The sequence below is a fragment of the Oncorhynchus nerka genome, linkage group LG2, assembly GCF_034236695.1.
Source record: "Oncorhynchus nerka isolate Pitt River linkage group LG2, Oner_Uvic_2.0, whole genome shotgun sequence".
Taxonomy (NCBI): Eukaryota; Metazoa; Chordata; class Actinopteri; order Salmoniformes; family Salmonidae; genus Oncorhynchus; species Oncorhynchus nerka.
This window is the reverse complement of record NC_088397.1, coordinates 29,182,856-29,201,901: the sequence shown is the minus strand read 5'-3', so window position 1 is coordinate 29,201,901 and position 19,046 is coordinate 29,182,856. Positions and strand designations below refer to the sequence as shown.

General features: G+C 44.2%; 1 protein-coding gene across 1 annotated transcript in view; it reads left to right on the top strand.

The window, feature by feature from the left end:
- Positions 1–14,633, top strand: part of LOC115144638 (aryl hydrocarbon receptor-like) — a 90,450-nt gene extending 75,817 nt beyond the window's left edge. The window contains 6 exon segments of the mRNA XM_065025713.1: positions 486–595; positions 6,407–6,548; positions 8,569–9,072; positions 9,304–9,410; positions 9,413–10,545; positions 14,418–14,633. Of these exon segments, the coding sequence (XP_064881785.1) occupies positions 486–595; positions 6,407–6,548; positions 8,569–9,072; positions 9,304–9,410; positions 9,413–10,545; positions 14,418–14,570 (2,149 nt within the window). The 3' untranslated portion in view covers positions 14,571–14,633.
- Positions 14,634–19,046: the final 4,413 nt, after the last annotated feature.

The following is a 19,046-nucleotide window of genomic DNA, read 5'->3' as shown; positions in this document are numbered from 1 at the left end:
TAGCTTGAATACCACCATATAACTAGCTATATACATTAGCCTTGGTTTGACCGAAATGTGCAAGTGAGAGAGAGAAATTAATTTCTATTTGATAAAAACTGATGCACCTACAAATTTAGTCAATCCGCCGTTTTTTAAACCCAATAGTCACTTTAGTCTTGTTTTAATCCAACGTCTTGAATTTGAGCTTGGTAGGCGCAATACATAATTGTAAAACTCAATCGCTAACTGCCCTATTAAAAACATCTGGTATGTGGTTCTCGGTAACGGACGAACGGCTCACGGCGAGAGGCGGGTAGTGTGTTGTGTACCACCTACAAGTTTATTTGGAATTTTCTTTTGAGATTTGTGTCATATTGATTTACATATGATGATGATGATAGGGAGATTTTGAATTGAACACTGTGCTTCAACCAGTTGTCTATTATAGGCATTATCGTCTCGTCTATAATAAGGGTGTTTTTGTGAATGTTATTGCATTGCAGGGGGAAGATCGTGCTGGGCTACACCGAGGCTGAGCTCCGGGTTCGAGGCTCTGGATACCAGTTTATCCATGCAGCTGATATGCTCTACTGTGCTGAGAACCACGTCCGCAGTAAGGCTTTTACTATGACATGTCTACCTTTTTTAAAATAATGGAATATTCCAAATAACATTGGTTTAGAACAGTACCTTGACAATTAGACTTGATGTACACTACAAAAGAATGTGGACACCTGCTCATTGAACGTCTCATTCCAATATCATGGGCATTCATATGGAGTTGGTCCCCCCCTTTGCTACTGTAACAGCTTCCACTGTTCTGGGAAGGCTTTCCAATAGATGTTGGAACATTGCTGCAGGGACTTGCTTCCGTTCAGCCACGAGCATTAGTGAGGTCGGATACTGATCTGTCGGCGTTCCAATTCATCCCAAAGATGGATTTGAGTTCAGAGCTATGTGCAGGCCAGTCAAGTTCTTCCACCGATCTCAACAAACCATTTCTGTATGGACCTCTCGTTGTTCACAGGGGCATTGTCATGCGGAAACAGGAAAGGGAACGTTTGTGAAACATCACAGCACAGTTGAAAAATGGGTGGCAAAGGGAAATGAAAAATGGATGGTGTTAAGAGAGATGGGAGGAGTTGAGTGGAGCTGAAGGGTGGGATTAAAAACAAGATAACTTGTCAAATATGCTATGTCCGTAAAATGTATATAGGTTCGGCACTTTTGTGAAACAGCACAGTTAAAAATGTATAGCAAAATAGAAATCAAACTGGATGAGCTTCAGCGATAGATGAGAGGGGTTGATGGTAGCTGAAGGATGGGATGGAAAACAAACAAAAAATAACTGTTGTAAAATACATTGTCTGAAATGTGCAGTACCAGTCAAACGTTTGGACACACCTACTCGTTCAAGGTTTTTCTTTATTTTTACTATTTTTTCCATTGTAGAATAATAGTGAAGACATCAAAACTATGAAAAGACACCAAAAAAGTGTTAAACAAATCAACATATATATTTGAGATTCTTCAGTGTAGCCACCCTTTGCCTTGATGACAGTTTTGCACACTCTTGGCATTCTCTCAACCACCTTCACCTGGAATGCTTTTCCAACAGTCTTGAAGGAGTTCCCACATATACTGAGAAGTGGTGGCTGCTTTTCCTTCACTCTGCGGGCCAACCCATCTCAATTGGCTTGAGGTTGATTGCGGAGGCCAGGTCATCTGATGCAGCTCTCCACCTTGGTTAAATAGCCCTTACACAGCCTGGAGGTGTGTTGGGTCATTGTCCTGTTGAAAAACAAATGATAGTCCCACTAAGCGCAAACCAGATGCGATGGTGTATCGCTGCAGAAGGCTGTGGTAGCCATGCTGGTTAAGTGTGACTTGAATTCTAAATAAATAATTGACAGTGTCACCAGTAAAGCACCATCACACCACCTCCATGCTTCACGGTGGGAACCACACATGCGGAGATCATCCATTCACCTACTCTGCTTCTCACAAAGACACGGCAGTTCGAACCAAAACTCTCAAATTTGGACTCATCGGACCAAATAACAGATTTCCACTGGTCTAATGTCCATTGCTTGTGTTTCTTGGCCCAAGCAAGTCTCTTCTTATTGGTGTCCTTAAGTAGTGGTTTCTTTGCAGGAATTTGACGATGAAGGCCTGATTCACAGTCTCCTCTGAACAGATTGCGGTTGAGATCTGTTACTTGAACTCTGTGAAGCATTTATTTGGTCTGCATTTTCTGAGGCTGGTACCTCTAATGAACTTATCTTCTGCAGCAGAGGTAACTCTTGGTCTTCCTTTCCTGTGGTGGTCCTCATGAGAGCCAGTTTCATCATAGCACTTGATAGTTTTTGCGACTGCACTTGAAGAAACTTCTTGACATTTTCTTGATTGACTGACCTTCATGTCTTAAAGTAATGATGGACTGTCATTTCTCTTTTGCTTATTTGAGCTGTTCTTGCCATGATATGGACTTGGTCTTTTACCAAATAGGACTATCTTCTGTATACAACCCCTACCTTGTCACAACACAACTGATTGGCTCAAACACAATAAGAAGGAATGAAATTCCACAAATGAACATTTAAGAAGGCACACCTGTTAATTGAAATGCATTTCAGATGACTACCTCATGAAGCTGGTTGAGAGAATGCAAAGGGTGGCTACTTTGAAGAATCTCAGATATGAAATATATTTAGATTTCATTATTATACTACAATGTAGAAATTTGTAAAACAAATAAATAAATAAAACCTTGAATGAGTAGTTGTGTCCAAACTTTTGACTGGTACTGTATATAGTATAAATAACCTGGAAGTAGAAGCCTAGGTGTGGTTGTCCAGTAGTTTACTCCAATTAGGAGAGGGGTGGTAAGGTCAGGGCAAAATAAAAAGGAAAATATATTTTTAAAAGATGTGTGTTAAAAATATATGGGGGATTGGAAATCATGCAGACAATTAAATTGATGGAATCCACAATCTATCTGCAATATTAAAGCTCATCTACCCCCAACATTTTTTTTTTTTATAAGAAAAATATATATGTGGAAAGAGCCTTCCCCAAACGTTGAAGCACAGACTCGTCTAGAAAGTCATTGTATGGATTTCCTTAAGATGGAACTAAGGGGCCTAGCCTGAACCATGTAAAACGGCCCCAGACCATTATTTATCCTCCGCCAAACTGTACAGGTGGCGCGATGCATTGGGTCAGGTAGCATTCTCCTGGCATCCGCTAAAACCCAGATTCGTCCGTCGGACTCCCAGATGGTGAAGTGTGATTCACCACCTCAGAGAACGTATTTCCACTGCTCCAGAGTCCAATGGCAGTGAGCTTTACACCACTCCAGCCGACGCTTGGCATTGTGTATGGTGATCTTAGGCTCGGCCATGGAAACTCATTTCATGAAGCTCCCGACGAACAGTTCTTGTGCTGACGTTGCTTCCAGATGCAGTTTGGAACTCAGTAGAGAGTGTTGCAACCGAGGACAGACGATTTTTACGCACTTCAGCACTCGCCAGTCCCATCTGTGAGCTTGTGTGGCCTACCACTTTGCGGCTGAGCCGTTGTTGCTCCTAGATGTTTCCACTTCACAATAACAGCACTTAAAGTTGACCGGGGCAGCTCAAGCAGGGCAGAAATGTGACGAACTAACTTAGAAAGATGGCATCCTGTGACGGTGCCACTTTGAAAGTCAATGAGCTTTTCAGTACGAGCCATTCTACAGACATTGTTTGTCTGTGGAGATTGCATGGCTGTGTGTGTGATTTTATACACCTGTCAGCAACGGGTGTGGCTGAAATAGCCAAATCCATTCATTTGAATGGGTGTCCACATACACTACATAAGTATATTAGTACTACAAATAGCTATCTAATTATATTGCCAGCAGCATACCACCCTGCATACCACTGCTGGCTTGCTTCTGAAGCTCAGCAGGGTTGGTCCTGGTCAGTCCCTGGATGGGAGACCAGATGCTGCTGGAAGTGGTGTTGGAGGGCTAGTAGGAGGCACTCTTTCCTCTGGTCTAAAAAATATCCCAGTCCCCCAGGGCAGTGATTGGGGACACTGCCCTGTGTAGGATGCCGTCTTTCGGATGGGACGTTAAACGGGTGTCCTGACTCTGTGGTCATTAAAGTTCCCATGGCACTTACCGTAAGAATAGGGGTGTGAATCCCGGTATTCCCAATCTGGCCCTCATACCATCACGGTCACCTAATAATCCCCAGTTTACAATTTGCTCATTCATCCCCCTCCTCTCCCCTGTAACTATTCTCCAGGTCGTTGCTGTAAATGAGAACGTGTTCTCAGTCAACTTACCTGGTAAAATAGCGGATAAATAAATGTAAAAAATTCTGTGCAGTAAGCTAATTACATGTGTGAGAGAGAGACCGAGACCTATTACATTAGCATGTAAACACAATGAACCTGTTCTAACCATGCATCACTACTCTCCATACTGCTCTTTACAGCTCAGTGGTTGATGGCAAATATAACTCCATCTCTCTAAGTTTACAATGTCACTTCCCCTTCCATCTCTCTGAGTTTCTAGTACATAACAAATCGAGCTCTCTGAGTTGAAATACTGGAGGGGACAATTTGCCTAATGAAAGTGTTAAAATAAACTAGTGAGTTATGTCAGTACAGTATATGCTGCCTTTTCAAACTTTTGACTCACAAACCTTTTTATTGCTTTTAGAAAGTAGTCCGGGGTAGTAGGTCGGTGTCTCTAAAAGACGAGCGGTCAGATGGCTAGCAACACTGGCTAAAAGCTGCCTTGTGGGGAATCGTAGGTGACTTGTTTTATCTTGTTGTTGATACCATGTCTTGTTTTGACTGATTTCATGTCGATTCTACTAAAAAAAATCGCTAGATAGCGAGCCAACAACTCTAACGATGTATTTGAGAGACAAGCGCTCATTGTGCAAATGAATTTATGTTTTCAATTAACATTTGGAAACCAAGTCTAGTTTACATGTTGTCAGCGATTTAAGCCAACCCCGTCTTTTCTGACACAAAGTTGCGCATGCAGCGTTTTTGGTGCTCAACAACCAACCCGTCTGTGTCTCTGTGTGGCACATGGTTGGTTAGAGTGGAGAATATGTTTACACATAATCCAGATTACGAAGGAGATTGTGCAAAGCCCAGAGTAGAGCAGAGTACCGCAGTGTGGTGAACTGGGGCCACATATCCATATCAGGAATGGAATAAAGATCTAAAGTCCACCAGGGGCCACTGAAACTGACACACTGATAAGAGTTTCAGTAGCACTGCAGGGGAACACATTGGGTGTAAATCTGCACTGTCTGCACATCAGTTTACTGCAAGCCTCTGTAGAACAATGGGTCTACAGTGCCACACACCTGTGTCCGTTCACCACAATGAACCTACTCTGGAAAGCTGCACAGCTGAGACGTGCTGTACTCCACGACACACACAGCAAAGCCAACCAATAGGCAAATTGGGAGAAGGATCAAGGAGAGTGTGTGTGTACATATCGAGTTTTATTTGTCACTTGCGCCCGAATACAGCAAGTGTAGACTTTACCGTGAAATGCTTACTTACAAGCCCTTAACCAACAGTGCAGATCAAGAAGAAGAAAATATTCACCAAGTAGACTAAAATTAAAAGTAACACAATAATGAGGCTATATACAGGGGGCACCGGTACTGAGTCAGTGTGCGGGGCTACAGGCTAGTTGAGGTCATCTGTACATGTAGGTGGGGGTGAAGTGACTATGCATAGCTAACAAACAAACAGCGAGTAGCAGCGGTGTACAAGGGGGGTCAATGTAAATTGTCTGGTGGCAATTTTATGAATTGTTCAGCTGTCTTGTGGCTTGGGGGTAGAAGCTTTTGAGGAGCCTCTTGGACCTAGACTTGGCGCTCCGGTACCGCTTGCCATGCGGTAGCAGAGAAAACAGTATTTAACTTGGGTGACTGGAGTCTCTGACAATGTGGCTTTCCTCTGACACTGCTTATTATATAGGTCCTGGATGGCAGGAAGCTTTGCCCCAGTGGTGTACTGGGCCGTTCGCACTACCCTCTGTAGCGCCTTACGGTCAGATGCCGAGCAGTTGCCATGCGAGGCGTTGATACAACCGGTCAGGATGCTCTCAATGGTGCAGCTGTAGAACCTTTTGTGGTAAGGTTGTGGTAGGCCTGAGTGAGGTGTGACGGTCACACTGAGGTGCGGTGGTGCCTGCGTGCATAGGTGCATGTACACTCGCACGTGTACAAATAGCATATTTCTGCAGACTTGCTTTTGTAAGCGTCATGAGTGTGTAGGGGTTGGTTCCATGCATGGGTGCACATATGTACTGTTGCCTGTGTTCAGTTATGATCATACATTCATTGGTTCTGATACACCCCCCCCACCCCACCCCCTGACTGGGTGTCTTATGTGATTCCAGTGATCAAGACAGGGGAGAGCGGGCTGACGGTGTTCAGACTGCTCACTAAGGATAACCGCTGGAGGTGGGTCCAAGCCAACGCCAGACTGGTCTACAAGAACGGCAAGCCTGACTACATCATCGCCACCCAGAGGCCCCTGGTGTAAGTGCAGGTTTAGCCTCTTCACCCCTCCATAACCCAATGATGTTTTGAATACATTTTTTAACCTAAACACTTTTCTGAGTGTTAAATGTGACACTAGAGTTGATTTAGCACTGGGGATTTTGCTTTGTTTGCATGAAGGATTTCAATGAGGTGAACGGAATATGTCATTCTATACAGTCAGAGCTTTTTAGTCTGTACTATTAGGGACTTCAGTCCATATAGTTGTCCCTAGTGTTCTGGGAAGCTCTTTCTCGTCCTGCTCTTGTTCCCAGTGAGACAGAGGGAGGACAGTAGATTGGATATCATCACATTAATAGTATACTGTACACCGGGAGTTCCCAAACCTTTTTGGCCCACGACCCCATATTGATATCTGAACATTCTCGCTACCACCACCATATGATTTTTTATTTTTTTAACTTTTTTAATGTGGGGCTTTGACAGTCAAGTCATTTAAATAAGATAAATTATCTCACCACCACTAATGAGATGGGTGTGTTTGATGCATGTCAGAGCGTCTCAAAGTCTGGAGGCGTGGTCAACAGAGAGAACCGTATCTCTCCTGTCACGTCCAAGCTGGATCGATATTTGGTTTTAATGCAGATGAGAGCACTGAATCAGCGTACCATGAGTTTTAATGCTCTGAGGGAGACTGCGTTGTATTCCCTTGGAGTCAAGAACCAAAACTTCTTCATTGTGACCGGTGAACGCATTGTCTGCAGCATTCAGTCACATGGCAGCTCGATGAGCTGTTCAATTTCACTTACCGGCATGTCAACTGACCCAGGATCACAGTCAGACGGATTTCGCTGATTCGTTCACTCATCCGTACAATTTGTTTGTATTTCCCTGCATGCTTGCCTTCAGTTCGTTCAGTTCCCCAAATGTGTCAGTTACATTGGCAAGGAGACACGTTTTCTTTTCATTGCACAAAGTCAACAAAGTCTGTCATTTAAATCCATTGCGAATGACAACAGTTCCTCTCTCAATTCGAAAAATATTTTCAACAATACCCATCGATAACCACCCAACCTCGGTGTGAGATAGAACCTTGTCATGCTCTGATCCCATATCTCCACATAGGTTTGTGAACAGGTGAACTCAGTACAGTTCACAATCGAATTTACCTGCTGCGTATCTCAAAGTTCTGCTCTCGGGGTATCCATTCTAGCTCAGTGGGTGTATCATCCAATGTTGTCCATATGGCAGAGGGAGACACGTTCATAACTAAAGTGCAGAGGCCCGGCCAGCCGTCCAGTGATAGATGGAGCCCCATCTGTGCAAAAGCACCATTATTCGATCCCATGGAATCTGTTTTTCAGCACATTGAACATCCCCTGTGCCATATCATGCTTGGGAATCGTGAGACAACAATATGTCCTCATGAATAGCATCCCACGGCATGCAGCGAACTAAAGTCAATGGTATGGGCATCTCATCCCTCACCGCTAACATCCATTTGGAGAGCGTAAGGTGGGGAGTTTGAGTCGTTCAGTCAGCTATAGCATCAGTTTTTAGTTTCTGTGTTGTCTGACAAAGGTTGTGATGTGAGTTTCTGTGCCTATGCCTCCCCACACATTGTTTTCTCCATATCAATTGCGGCCGGTAATGTCAGTCTCTGCAGGAGTGTGTGGTTTCGTAGCGGGGCTTAGCCATTCACCATGGAAATTAGTCAAGTGCAACTTTTCCCGCAATCTAAGGGCGCGCTCTGGTTGAATTTGAACTTTTAAATTGGAATAATTTTCATTTTAAAGTTAACCACATTACAATGATTTTGAGAGACAAAAGATCTTATATAAAAATAAAAAAAATTACCAGAATTTTGGAAATTCTTCCTCGATCCCATTTTCATATCAGGCGACCTGACATGGGTCACGACTCCTAGTTTGGGAACCGCTGCGGCACACTGTTAAAATGAAGCTGCCACCAACTTTAAGGACACGCAACCTTTGCTGGAGTTTTATCCTGAACAATAAGAGTGTGTTCTGATTGGTTCTCTCCATCCTCTCGTTCCCAGGGAGGAGGAGGGAGGAGAGCACCTGAGGAAGCGTTCCATGCACCTCCCCTTCACCTTCGCCACGGGCGAGGCCCTTCTCTACCAGAGTAGCTACCCCATCCACGGCCTCAACGACTCACTCCAAGCTAAAGGCAAGACCAAATCCAAGAAGGGCAAGCTGGACAAGAACCCGTCGAAGGATAACGGTGGACTGGACCCCAGCTCCCTGCTCGGGGCGCTGATGAGGCAGGATGAGTCCGTGTACGTGTGCCAACCAGCCGTCGAGCCCAAGATGTCCTTCCACAGTAGTCTGTTTAGTGAGGGAGGTGAGGGGAAAGGGCAGAGCAGTGGATACTATAGCGGTGGCCCTCTGGGTGGGGGTGTGGGAGAGAGCTGGAGCTCTGTGCCCAACGGGGTTACCACCATCTCCACTGGCCTCAACGGAGAGCCTCCGTCCAGCTTCGACCCACTGCTCGCCACCCTGGACTCACTGTCTCTGGAGGGGGACGAGACATGCTCTAACAGGTGAATGTATATTTTTGCATATAATATTTTATAAGTATTTTCCAATTGAATTGAGTGTAAAGTACCATTGGACTGCCCAATGTACAGCCAGTCTTGCCCAAGCTTTCCATTCTTTAACCCTTCTGATAATGACTTTTTAATTCAGATGGGTTTTTGTCTATTTACATTGTTGTACTCCCATGGCTCTATGTATTTAGAATTTGTCAAATAAAGTAAATGTCTTCCTATCAGCGAGCTGTTCTCTGCTCTGGAGAACCTGGGTCTGAACGCAGAGGATCTGGAGCTACTGCTGCTGGATGAGAGGATGATCAGAGTGGAGATGGATCCGGACTACATCCCTCGCTCAACGACCTGCTCACCAACAACGAGATCCTCGCCTACATCCACGACTCGCTGGAGAACAAGTCCGAGGAGGGCCAGGGTGGGGACAGTCATGTGTCCATACCACCACCCTCAACCACAACCCATCCCCCTGGCCCTATCCTTAATTCTGCCCTTATCCTTAACCCTCATACCCAAGCCGCCCCCACTATGCATATCTCTACCTTCCACCCCCAAGCTACTGACCCTCCTGCCCCTCAACCCATATTACCCCCTCACAGACTACCAAAACAGCCACCCATAGTGCAGCTCTCCCAACAGATGCAGCAGCACCTCAACTTAGTAAAGCCAGTTCTGGCAAAATACCCCTGGCCCCCGACACAAACGAACGTCCCCGCGCCAAGCCAGCCAGACACCCTGCAGCACACAAACTCACTAACCTTGGTCCATAATGGTCACTGGCTTCCCCAGCAGCAGCATATGCTTGCGGGGCTTGATGACCACTGCCACAGCCTTCACCCCCTGGTTAACAGTAAGACATCCCAGCTGGGGCCTCACGGGGCCGGGCAGCTCAAACAACACCAGAACAACATCCATCTTCAGAGCCAGTGGCAGCAGCACAACCAGCACTTACAGGTCCAGCTTCAATCTCCGTGTAATTTCAAACAGCAGAAGGCTAGCAGCAGCAGCAGTGCCACTCTCAACGGGGTGCACCCTGATCCCGATTGGCATAGTTCCATCTACGACGACCAGTTGGGACTGACCGCTAATGGAGCTAATGGAGCCTGCACCGTCTCCTACCCCAACGGGCACGCGGACACCCTCACACACACTACAGAAGGAGAGGTCACTCACACGGATTACGGTATGGGTGATTTGACTACCGTGGGCATGGTCATGAACGGGGTTATGGTAGGGGGCATAGGTCACTACCAGGGACAAGGAGGGGTGACCGCTAACCCCTCAGACCATCTGGTGCATCACAAACAACATTCTCCACAGGTCCCATCCACCTACTTCCCTCAGTACTCCACCACACAGAACTCTTTAGATTACATCCTGGGGCTGTCACAGCCTCAACTCACCATGCCTACTCTGGACGCCTACGGCATTTTGAATAGCCCCGCTTCCCAGGATGCCACTCACTGCAAGGTAAGAGTCAAAGAATAACGCAAGATGCTCGTCGATAGATCATCGACCTAATGTCTTTTTCTTGTGTAATATTTGGGGAATTTCTGTGACTGTATGTTTATTTGTCTTGTTGTTTGTGGGACTGTCTTGTTAATGGTCATTGACAACCCAGCATTTTAGAAGCTCCGTGTCTATGTCATGAAAGCGATGGTTCTCTGTAAAGGCACTAATATGGCATGGGAAGCCCCAGCCTCGGGCTTGTTTCCGCTGCTGCTTTATAGTTCAACGTAAGATAGTTTGATGTGAACAGACATGCAATGTAAACAGATGTGTGGAGAGCAAGGGTCACGGAAGTGGAGAGTCTATTAATGGACAGGAGAAGTAGGTCTCACACGGAGTGGCTTTGATCTTTGAGGATTGCACTGCACTGAAGTCAACTGTTGAAATGATTCCGTCAACTTAAGCGTCGACTGCAGTAGGAATAACCTCTCCCTACCAGGGTTGTTTCCTTGCAGGCGGCACAACATACCCTTGACCTAAATGCCTGATCTGATCCTACCGCAATGTGATTGTGAAGAAAGCAGCTCTAGTCTGTAGGCCCACCTTACAGTTTCAGCTTTGAACAGATTGTACAGCATGACTTCAGATCAGGACACTGACTGGAAGTGTACCTAGTGTAGGCGTTTGAGAGAACAGTAGGCTATTCCACTTCCATGGCTGCTGCTTCAGGGCGTCTCGTACAGTACTATACAGTATATGTTGTGTTCAGTAATGTAGGGTTCTAGCTCAGTCGAGTATTGAATGTTGCTTTTAACTTCTTATGGCTGAAATCCCTCTACCGGGATCGATATGACAACAGCCAGTGAAAGTGCAGGGCGCCAAATTCAAACAACAGAAATCTCAATTAAAATCCCTCAAACATAAAAGTATTTTATACCATTTTAAAGATAAACTTGTTAATCCCACCACAGTGTCCGATTTTCAAAAAGGCGTTATAGCGAAAGCACACCGAACAATTATGTTAGGTCACCGCCTAGTCACAGAAACACACATTTTTCCAGCCAAAAAGAGGAGTCACAAAAAGCAGATTTAGAGATCAAATTAATCACTAACCTTCTTTGATGATCTTCATCAGATGACACTCATAGGACTTCATGTTACACAATACATGTATGTTTTGTTTGATAAAGTTCATATTTATATCCAAAAATCTCAGTTTACATTGGCACGTTATGTTCAGTAGTTCCAAAACATCCGGGGATTTTGCAGAGCCACATCAATTTACAGAAATACTCATAATAAACATTGATAAAAGATACAACTGTTGTGCATGGAATTATAGATACACTTATCCTTAATGCAACCGCTGTGTCAGATTTCAAAAAAACTACTGAAAAAGCACACCATGCAATAATCTGAGTACAGCGCTTAGACAACAAAACAACGCCAAACAGATACCCGCCATGTTGTGGATCAACAGAAGTCAGAAATAGCATTATAATATTCACTTACCTTTGATCTTCATCAGAATGCACTCCCAGGAATCCAAATTCATGAGGCTTGAGCACTAGGTCCAGACGAAAAGTCAAAAAGTTCTGTTACAGTCCGTAGAAACATGTCAAACGATGTATAGAATCAATCTTTAGGATGTTTTTAAAACAAATCTTCAATAATGTTCCAACTGGAGAATTCCTTTGTCTTTAGAATTGCAATGGAACGCAGGTTGCTCTCACGTGAGTGCGCGTGATCAGCTCATGCCACTGAATCAGCTCTCATTCGCCCCCACCTCACAGTAGAAGCCTCAAACAAGATTCTAAAGACTGTTGACATCTAGTGGAAGCCTTAGGAAGTGCAATATGACCCCATAGACACTGTATATTCGATAAGCAATGACCAAGCTACTCAAAACTGCCCCCAGCCATAAGAAGTTTAAAAAGTGTCACTCGCGGTGTGCGTGCACGGATGTGAGTGTCACAAGTTTGTACCCGTTACTAACATGTTGATCTGAAGTGAAGACGTTCAGTTTAATTGCACAACACGCCTCTGTACATTTGGCGACGAGGATGAGATTTGGACCAACGCGTGCCTTTTGTAACTGTGTACAGTAGTCCTGTCATATAGGGACACAAGGGGCCCAGTCAGTCAAAACAAGGCCTCAGGGGCCAAGACAAATTGGACTATAGAGCTCCACTCATTAGTACAGCACACAGTCCATTCTGCATGCTGGACACCATCTTCCTCTCCTTGTTTGTTGTTGTGCCAAATTAATGTTTCAAGATCCATGAAGGGTAACGAACGATAGAGTTGGTTGGTCTCTTTGGAGGGAGAGAGACGACGGTGAGGAACGGTAATGAATAGAACAAGGTTGAGTCCGACAATGAGAGCTATAGCTCCCAGGCAGCGAACGCTAACCGGACCTGCGTCCATTCATGCCCCCGCCCCACTCCGCCTTTCCTGTGTTTTCTTTCGGGGTCAGCGACCACGCCCCAGAGGAACATAGAGCCAAGCTGGCCAGTCAAGCATGAGCTGTCCTGACCTACAATTTGCCCATCATCGTTACCTAATACATACAGGGGGCAGAAGAATGTGTGGAAATGTTGTGTACGCGCATGGGTGAGTGCCTACACGTGTGGTGTCACATCCCACCACAGGGGGGTGCTGTTTCCCTTGGGGGGGGTGGGGGGTTGATGTGATTTGGGACGGAGTAGCATGAGAGAATTAGAGATTAGTTGAGTTTGGCCTACTTTAACCTGGCTGGGTTTGTCCTGCTGCAGGTGCTCAGTATCCTGCTGGTCTGCCCCTATAGGGGGCCTATATTAGGATTTCTACATGGATGATGCCTAGCTAATCCAGTTAGGGCCCACTAAACAGGATTACAATTAGGCCGATGGTAGGAGCTGTCACAACAGACACTCTGTCCCCACACACACACAGGATTCCCTCATACAGGGAAGCCACAAAGTACACACTCACACCTATGGAGTATAGAGAGTGGAACTCAGGTGTGTGTACCAGTGTCAGTACTCTGTTGGTTTTTGTAGTTAGCTTGTATATGAGCGACTACTACATGCTACAGTTAGCTGCTCTATCTTGTGTCGTACAGGACCTGTCTGTGGGGGAGGTTTAGTCAGTAGCCTGGTCCTATTGTAATCCTAGCCTGGTGCAGTACATGGTTTAGTCAGTAGCCTGGTCCTATTGTAATCCTACCCTGGTGCAGTACATGGTTTAGTCAGTAGCCTGGTCCTATTGTAATCCTAGCCTGGTGCAGTACATGGTTTAGTCAGTAGCCTGGTCCTATTGTAATCCTACCCTGGTGCAGTACATGGTTTAGTCCCTTCTCAATGTCATGTAATGTGTTCTCTGTCCTGATGACTGCAGGCCCCCAGTCTACCGCCGTGTGTGTGCTCCACTCCACTCCGCTCTCTGGCTGACCTGACCTGCAGTAGCCCTTTCCTGTTGTCAAATGACCTAGTGTCCTCATGGGTAGAATGTTGTTAATAAACATTATTTCTAAAAACCCACAAATCTTTTTATGTCAAACATTTTTGTTATTTTTACAGTCTTCTGTGGTGTGTGTGTGTGTGTGTGTGTGTCTGTGTAATATTGGGATGCAAACTCCATGTAATACATTTCAACTCTATATCTGACATGGTACAGTTGTCTTCTTTGTTTAAGCCCAGGACCATGTGTGTGAGGTGTAATACTTTTGTTTCAAAGTAGATTTGTTTAAGACTACGAAGACCCTGATTTAGCCCACTGCAGTAAAATATTAACTGATTAGTGTCAATGGCCACAGAACAGAGTGTAGGGATTATAGTCAGGTTTTTTTTTTTTTTTTGGGGGGGGGTTGTGTCCTATACAGCTCCAATGATATTTTCTTGTTCTGTGTTTAGATGGAGAACGGCTGCATCCTCAACGACACCAACGTGGCTCACACAGGGAGCTGTCTACTGCCCAATGTGAACAGCCAGACAACCAGCGACAGTCTTCAGCCTGACGTCCTACATACCCTGCCAGACCCACAGACTACTGGCTTCTACCTCTGAGAGGGGGGCGGAGGGGGTGTCAGGGCAAAGAGAGACCATTGGACCATTTTGTCAGGACAAGGAGGGGGAGGGGGGGGGGGGGAGAAATAAAGAGAAGAGGAGAAACAAAATAAGAATTAAACTGAACTGTGGTTGTTACGACTTTCTATGTAATGTTCTCTCCATTTCATTTGTGTTCGACGGACTCCGTACTCAGTGAAAGAGCTCAGGATAGTGTCTCTGCACTCTGACAGTAGTTTCCCCACTGGCACACAGCTCTAAGGGGGGGGGGTGCGGGTGCTTCTTCTCATGTTACAATTTTTTTTATTTATGAAGGGTATGGGTGGTTGAGAGAGCAGTGATTTCTTCACTGAATATCATTGTTTTTCTTTATAGGTGTACAAAATACGGTTTCTGACAAGGATTATTAAGACTGAGTGCTACAGTACTGCGCTTCAATACAGTGTAACTTGTTAAAGGAGGGAATGTGGGTATGGAAAGGATGGAGAAGGATTGTGATGGAGATTAATATTCATTATGAAGAATGATGAGACTGATTGATTGAAGGAGCTGGACGTCTGGAATTACAAGTGTTCTGTTCTGTGTGTTATGTTTTGTGTCATCTGCCCACAGAGATGAAGCGGAATTGATTCAGGCCTATCATTTTGGTGTTGGTGATCTGCGTGTTGGTAAAAGAGTATTTCGGTTGTCCTCTTGCATGTTATTGAGATTGAATATGTGAAACGGATACCATATTATGGTCAAATGGCATCTAAATATGAAGAGGGAGAGCAGATTGGCGGAAGGGCTGACCGTTTTGGTGTTTATTTTCATGCTGCATTTTAGCCTGGAATAAGTTTACATTACCAGTATAATGATGTGTATATACCGGCTACAGTATGAAATCGCTCAGTAAATTAAGTTACGGAATACAGCAGTACACAGCTTAAATTCAGGAAGTAAACAAACAAATTCCAGATCCATCATTCCTCATTGAAAAGCTTTGAGGAAAAACTGAAATTTGGATTTAAGTTGATTTCCTGAATTGAAATGAAATTGAGCTAAACAAACTGTATTCGATGCCAAGAGGCAGAGGAATGGGAACGGCGGTTTCTGACGTGACGAGAACGATCATTTCAATGGGCTTCCTCTCTTACAGGGCCCAAAGTGATTCCATCATGGTCATCGTTCACAGTGGTTCTCAAACCTCTCCTCGGGGACCCCCGGAAGATTCACAATTCTGTTGTAGCCCTGAACTAGCTCACTTGATTCACTTAGACAAGGGCTCGATGATTAGCTGACAAGTTGAATCAGCTGGGCTAGCTTTAGAATAGATCAAAAGTGTGGAAACAGGTGCGGGTCCCCAGGAGAGGTTTGAGAACCACTGATGAGAATCGCACTGAAAACATTCCATGAGGATTGACTTGATCATTCTCATGAGCATTGATACAAAAAAACAAATGAGAGGACAAGTCTTTTAAAGAGATTCTATATTGAAAATGTGCAATGTTGAATGTGTTGTGTATATTGTAAAAGAGTTGTAAAAAAAAATATCCTATTACAGTATTTCGTTGTAAAAAGTTCTGGAAAATAATTTTTAATTAATATTGGTAGTGTTAGAATCTTGTGTCCTAAATGGCACTCTATTCCCTACATAGTGCTATACTTTTAACCAGAGCCCTATGGGCCCTGGTCAAAAGTAGTGCACTATATAGGGAATGGGGTGCCATTTGGGATGTAACTTATTACATAAATGTCACAATCAAAAGCATTTACGGACTTGCCTCTCTCTTTATATTTGTTTGTCTTTTTTTGTATAGACATTTCTTATATGAAATAGATTTATTTCAATCAACCAGGAGATAGATATATGTAAAAAATAAAAAAGCAAGGTGACAATCAATAACAACAAAAACTGCTTAATAAAAAAACCTGTTGTGTAAATAGTTCGAGGCTATTTTTATTTTTTTGCAAGCACTACTTTTTAAAAGCACTGCTACAAGCTATTTTTCTCTAGCACAAAAAGTAGGCTTGTAGAAAATCATTTTGGACTCTTATATGACCACAGTACCTACAGTTCTGTGTTTTATTTCAAAGTCATGTTTGGAGAACTTTTTGTGACTTAAACGAATATGGTGCCATAGTGGTGACAGACTGCAGACTCACATCCCAGATTTGTGTTTTATGTTTATGATAAAATGTTGTCATTGTTCTTTTTTTATCACGTTGAATTTATTTTGATATTCTAACACACTCAAAGTTATTGTAGATGTAAAAAATAAAAAATAAAAATCAGTTTAAATATAAAATATACTATTTGTTCCTGGAAATAAAAGATTTGTGCAATCACAGTTCATTTTAATCACAGTATGTTTGTGCTCATATTATTTTGTCTCTTGAAAAGTGCTCATTTAACACTTATTTCTGATTGGTTCTGTAATGTGAACTATGAACTTAAAGGTGTTGATTCTTTAACACTGTGTATTAAAATCACAAGTGAAAATGGCCTTTGTATGTTCTAATACGGAGGTTGGTCATTTCTTCACCCACAAGTCTCACAGCTCACTTGTGTGCCTATACAGTAGGATCATTAAAGGCAATGGCTGCTGTGCTGTCTGGACAGTAGGTTATAGACAGACAGACAGACTTGTAGGGGAGAAACCAAGGAACCAGAGTTCCAGTCTGGAAGCATGCTTTCAATTTCCCAGAGGACAGCTTTGGTATTGCAGTTCAACTGAAGTACAGCCCAGAAAGACAATTCCCATAGACAGCCCCATAGAGAAGTCAAATTCAAAAATTCATAATAAAACACTTTAGTCATCACTTTTGTGCACACAAAAAATCCATTGAATTATCCAAATATTAGTTGCTGAGGCCGATTTCTTTTTTTAAAAATCACTCAGCCAAAGATATTTACATTTTATATTCATGCTCTGATGTCATGAGCCCAGCTGTCAGAATTCCTGGAGCGTGTTTGCACTATACTGCTGTCTGGACAGTACTAGTGAACAGGCATAGTAGTCCCGGTAAAAAAAAGATGTCAACAACCACGAAGTGGCGTATGCGAACGTGAGTAGATTACGTTGAAAACAACGGGCGTCCATCTTGGATGCTGTCTCTGGTACTTCTATACCTAAGTGGGACAGACAGACGTTTGAGGAGACAGACAGACTCATCCTGGAGACAGGAGTGACGCACGCTGTGCACCACCCAACCAGGAAGTGAGACAGTCTCTCTGAGAGTGCTTCTATCTCCATCCCCATTGATCGTTTCTCTCCATCCATCCCCCCCCTTAATCCCCAGGACAATCTCTCCCTTTTTGCACAATGGCAATGTGTGAACACTCACCCAGGAGCAAGCAAACAAACACATATTGATATCACAGTCACCTCCGCTGGAGACTAGAATAACTACACCCACCAACAGAGGGGACACACAGTGACAGGCATCCATTTTCTTTCTGCCTGTCTGACTGACTTCCCGTCCATGAAACTAGCACGCCATTTTCTCCATCACTTCCTATCTCCTTTCTGTCTCTCTCCTATATGTCTCCTGTATGTGTATCATGGGTTGTGTTCATAAGCAACAAAATAGGAGAACATATTTTGAAACTTGAGTGAGGAAGAGCTGAATTTCTGTTGCGACCCTTTTTGGTACGCTTTGCCCTACTGAACACGTTGGACCATAATAGACAAGGTGTTGGTTGGTGGAGACAGAAGAGAGACCCTCTGTGGCGTAGCTAGACAGTCCAGAGTCCAGACAGAAACAGCCCCCTGCCTCGTCACTCTAATGCCTGCCAAGTTACAAACAGTCTCTCTCTAATGAAGTGTGACAGCCTGACAAATTTTATTGAATAGAAACGCAAAGGGTTATTTTTGAATGTTCACAAAAAAATCTGAGTTGAACCGTCTTGGGATCATTAATTCAGGAAGATGTATTTGTAAATCTTTCACCGGGGGACTTTTACATACAGTAGTATCTTGGAAGTAGTTCCTGCTTTGCAAAGCTTCTCCATTACATTCGCCTTTAGAAATTGATGTAATAATAACATGGCTTTATTCCAGTCCCCGGCAGCACATATCCTGGACACGTTTGTCTACTTTAGAACGATGGGGAGAGTGTTGAGAGACCAAAGAGAGACGCAATGCCCAATGACAGATGCGCAGGTTCACCCAAGCCAACCAATCCCTCCGGTCTTACTCTGCCTCTGCCTCCCTCACTAGCTCTTTAATGACCCACATGAACTCATGTATGAGAGTTTTTCTTCTCCTTTGGCTTCCTCAGTTAGCCATGCATGCTTGTAACATGATCAACAGGAGGAAGCAGGTCTAGCCCTGAGGTCTTCCCCAGTGTTTTCCAGCATGTCCCACTCCATTCCAGGAGGGAATGTTTTTATGGTACGGATGGAGCTCAAATGTATAGAAGGTAGTTGCTGGGGAATAGGAGGAGAATGGAGTGTGTGTGTTCATGTCCTGGTCATTGAGATGGTCCCCCTCT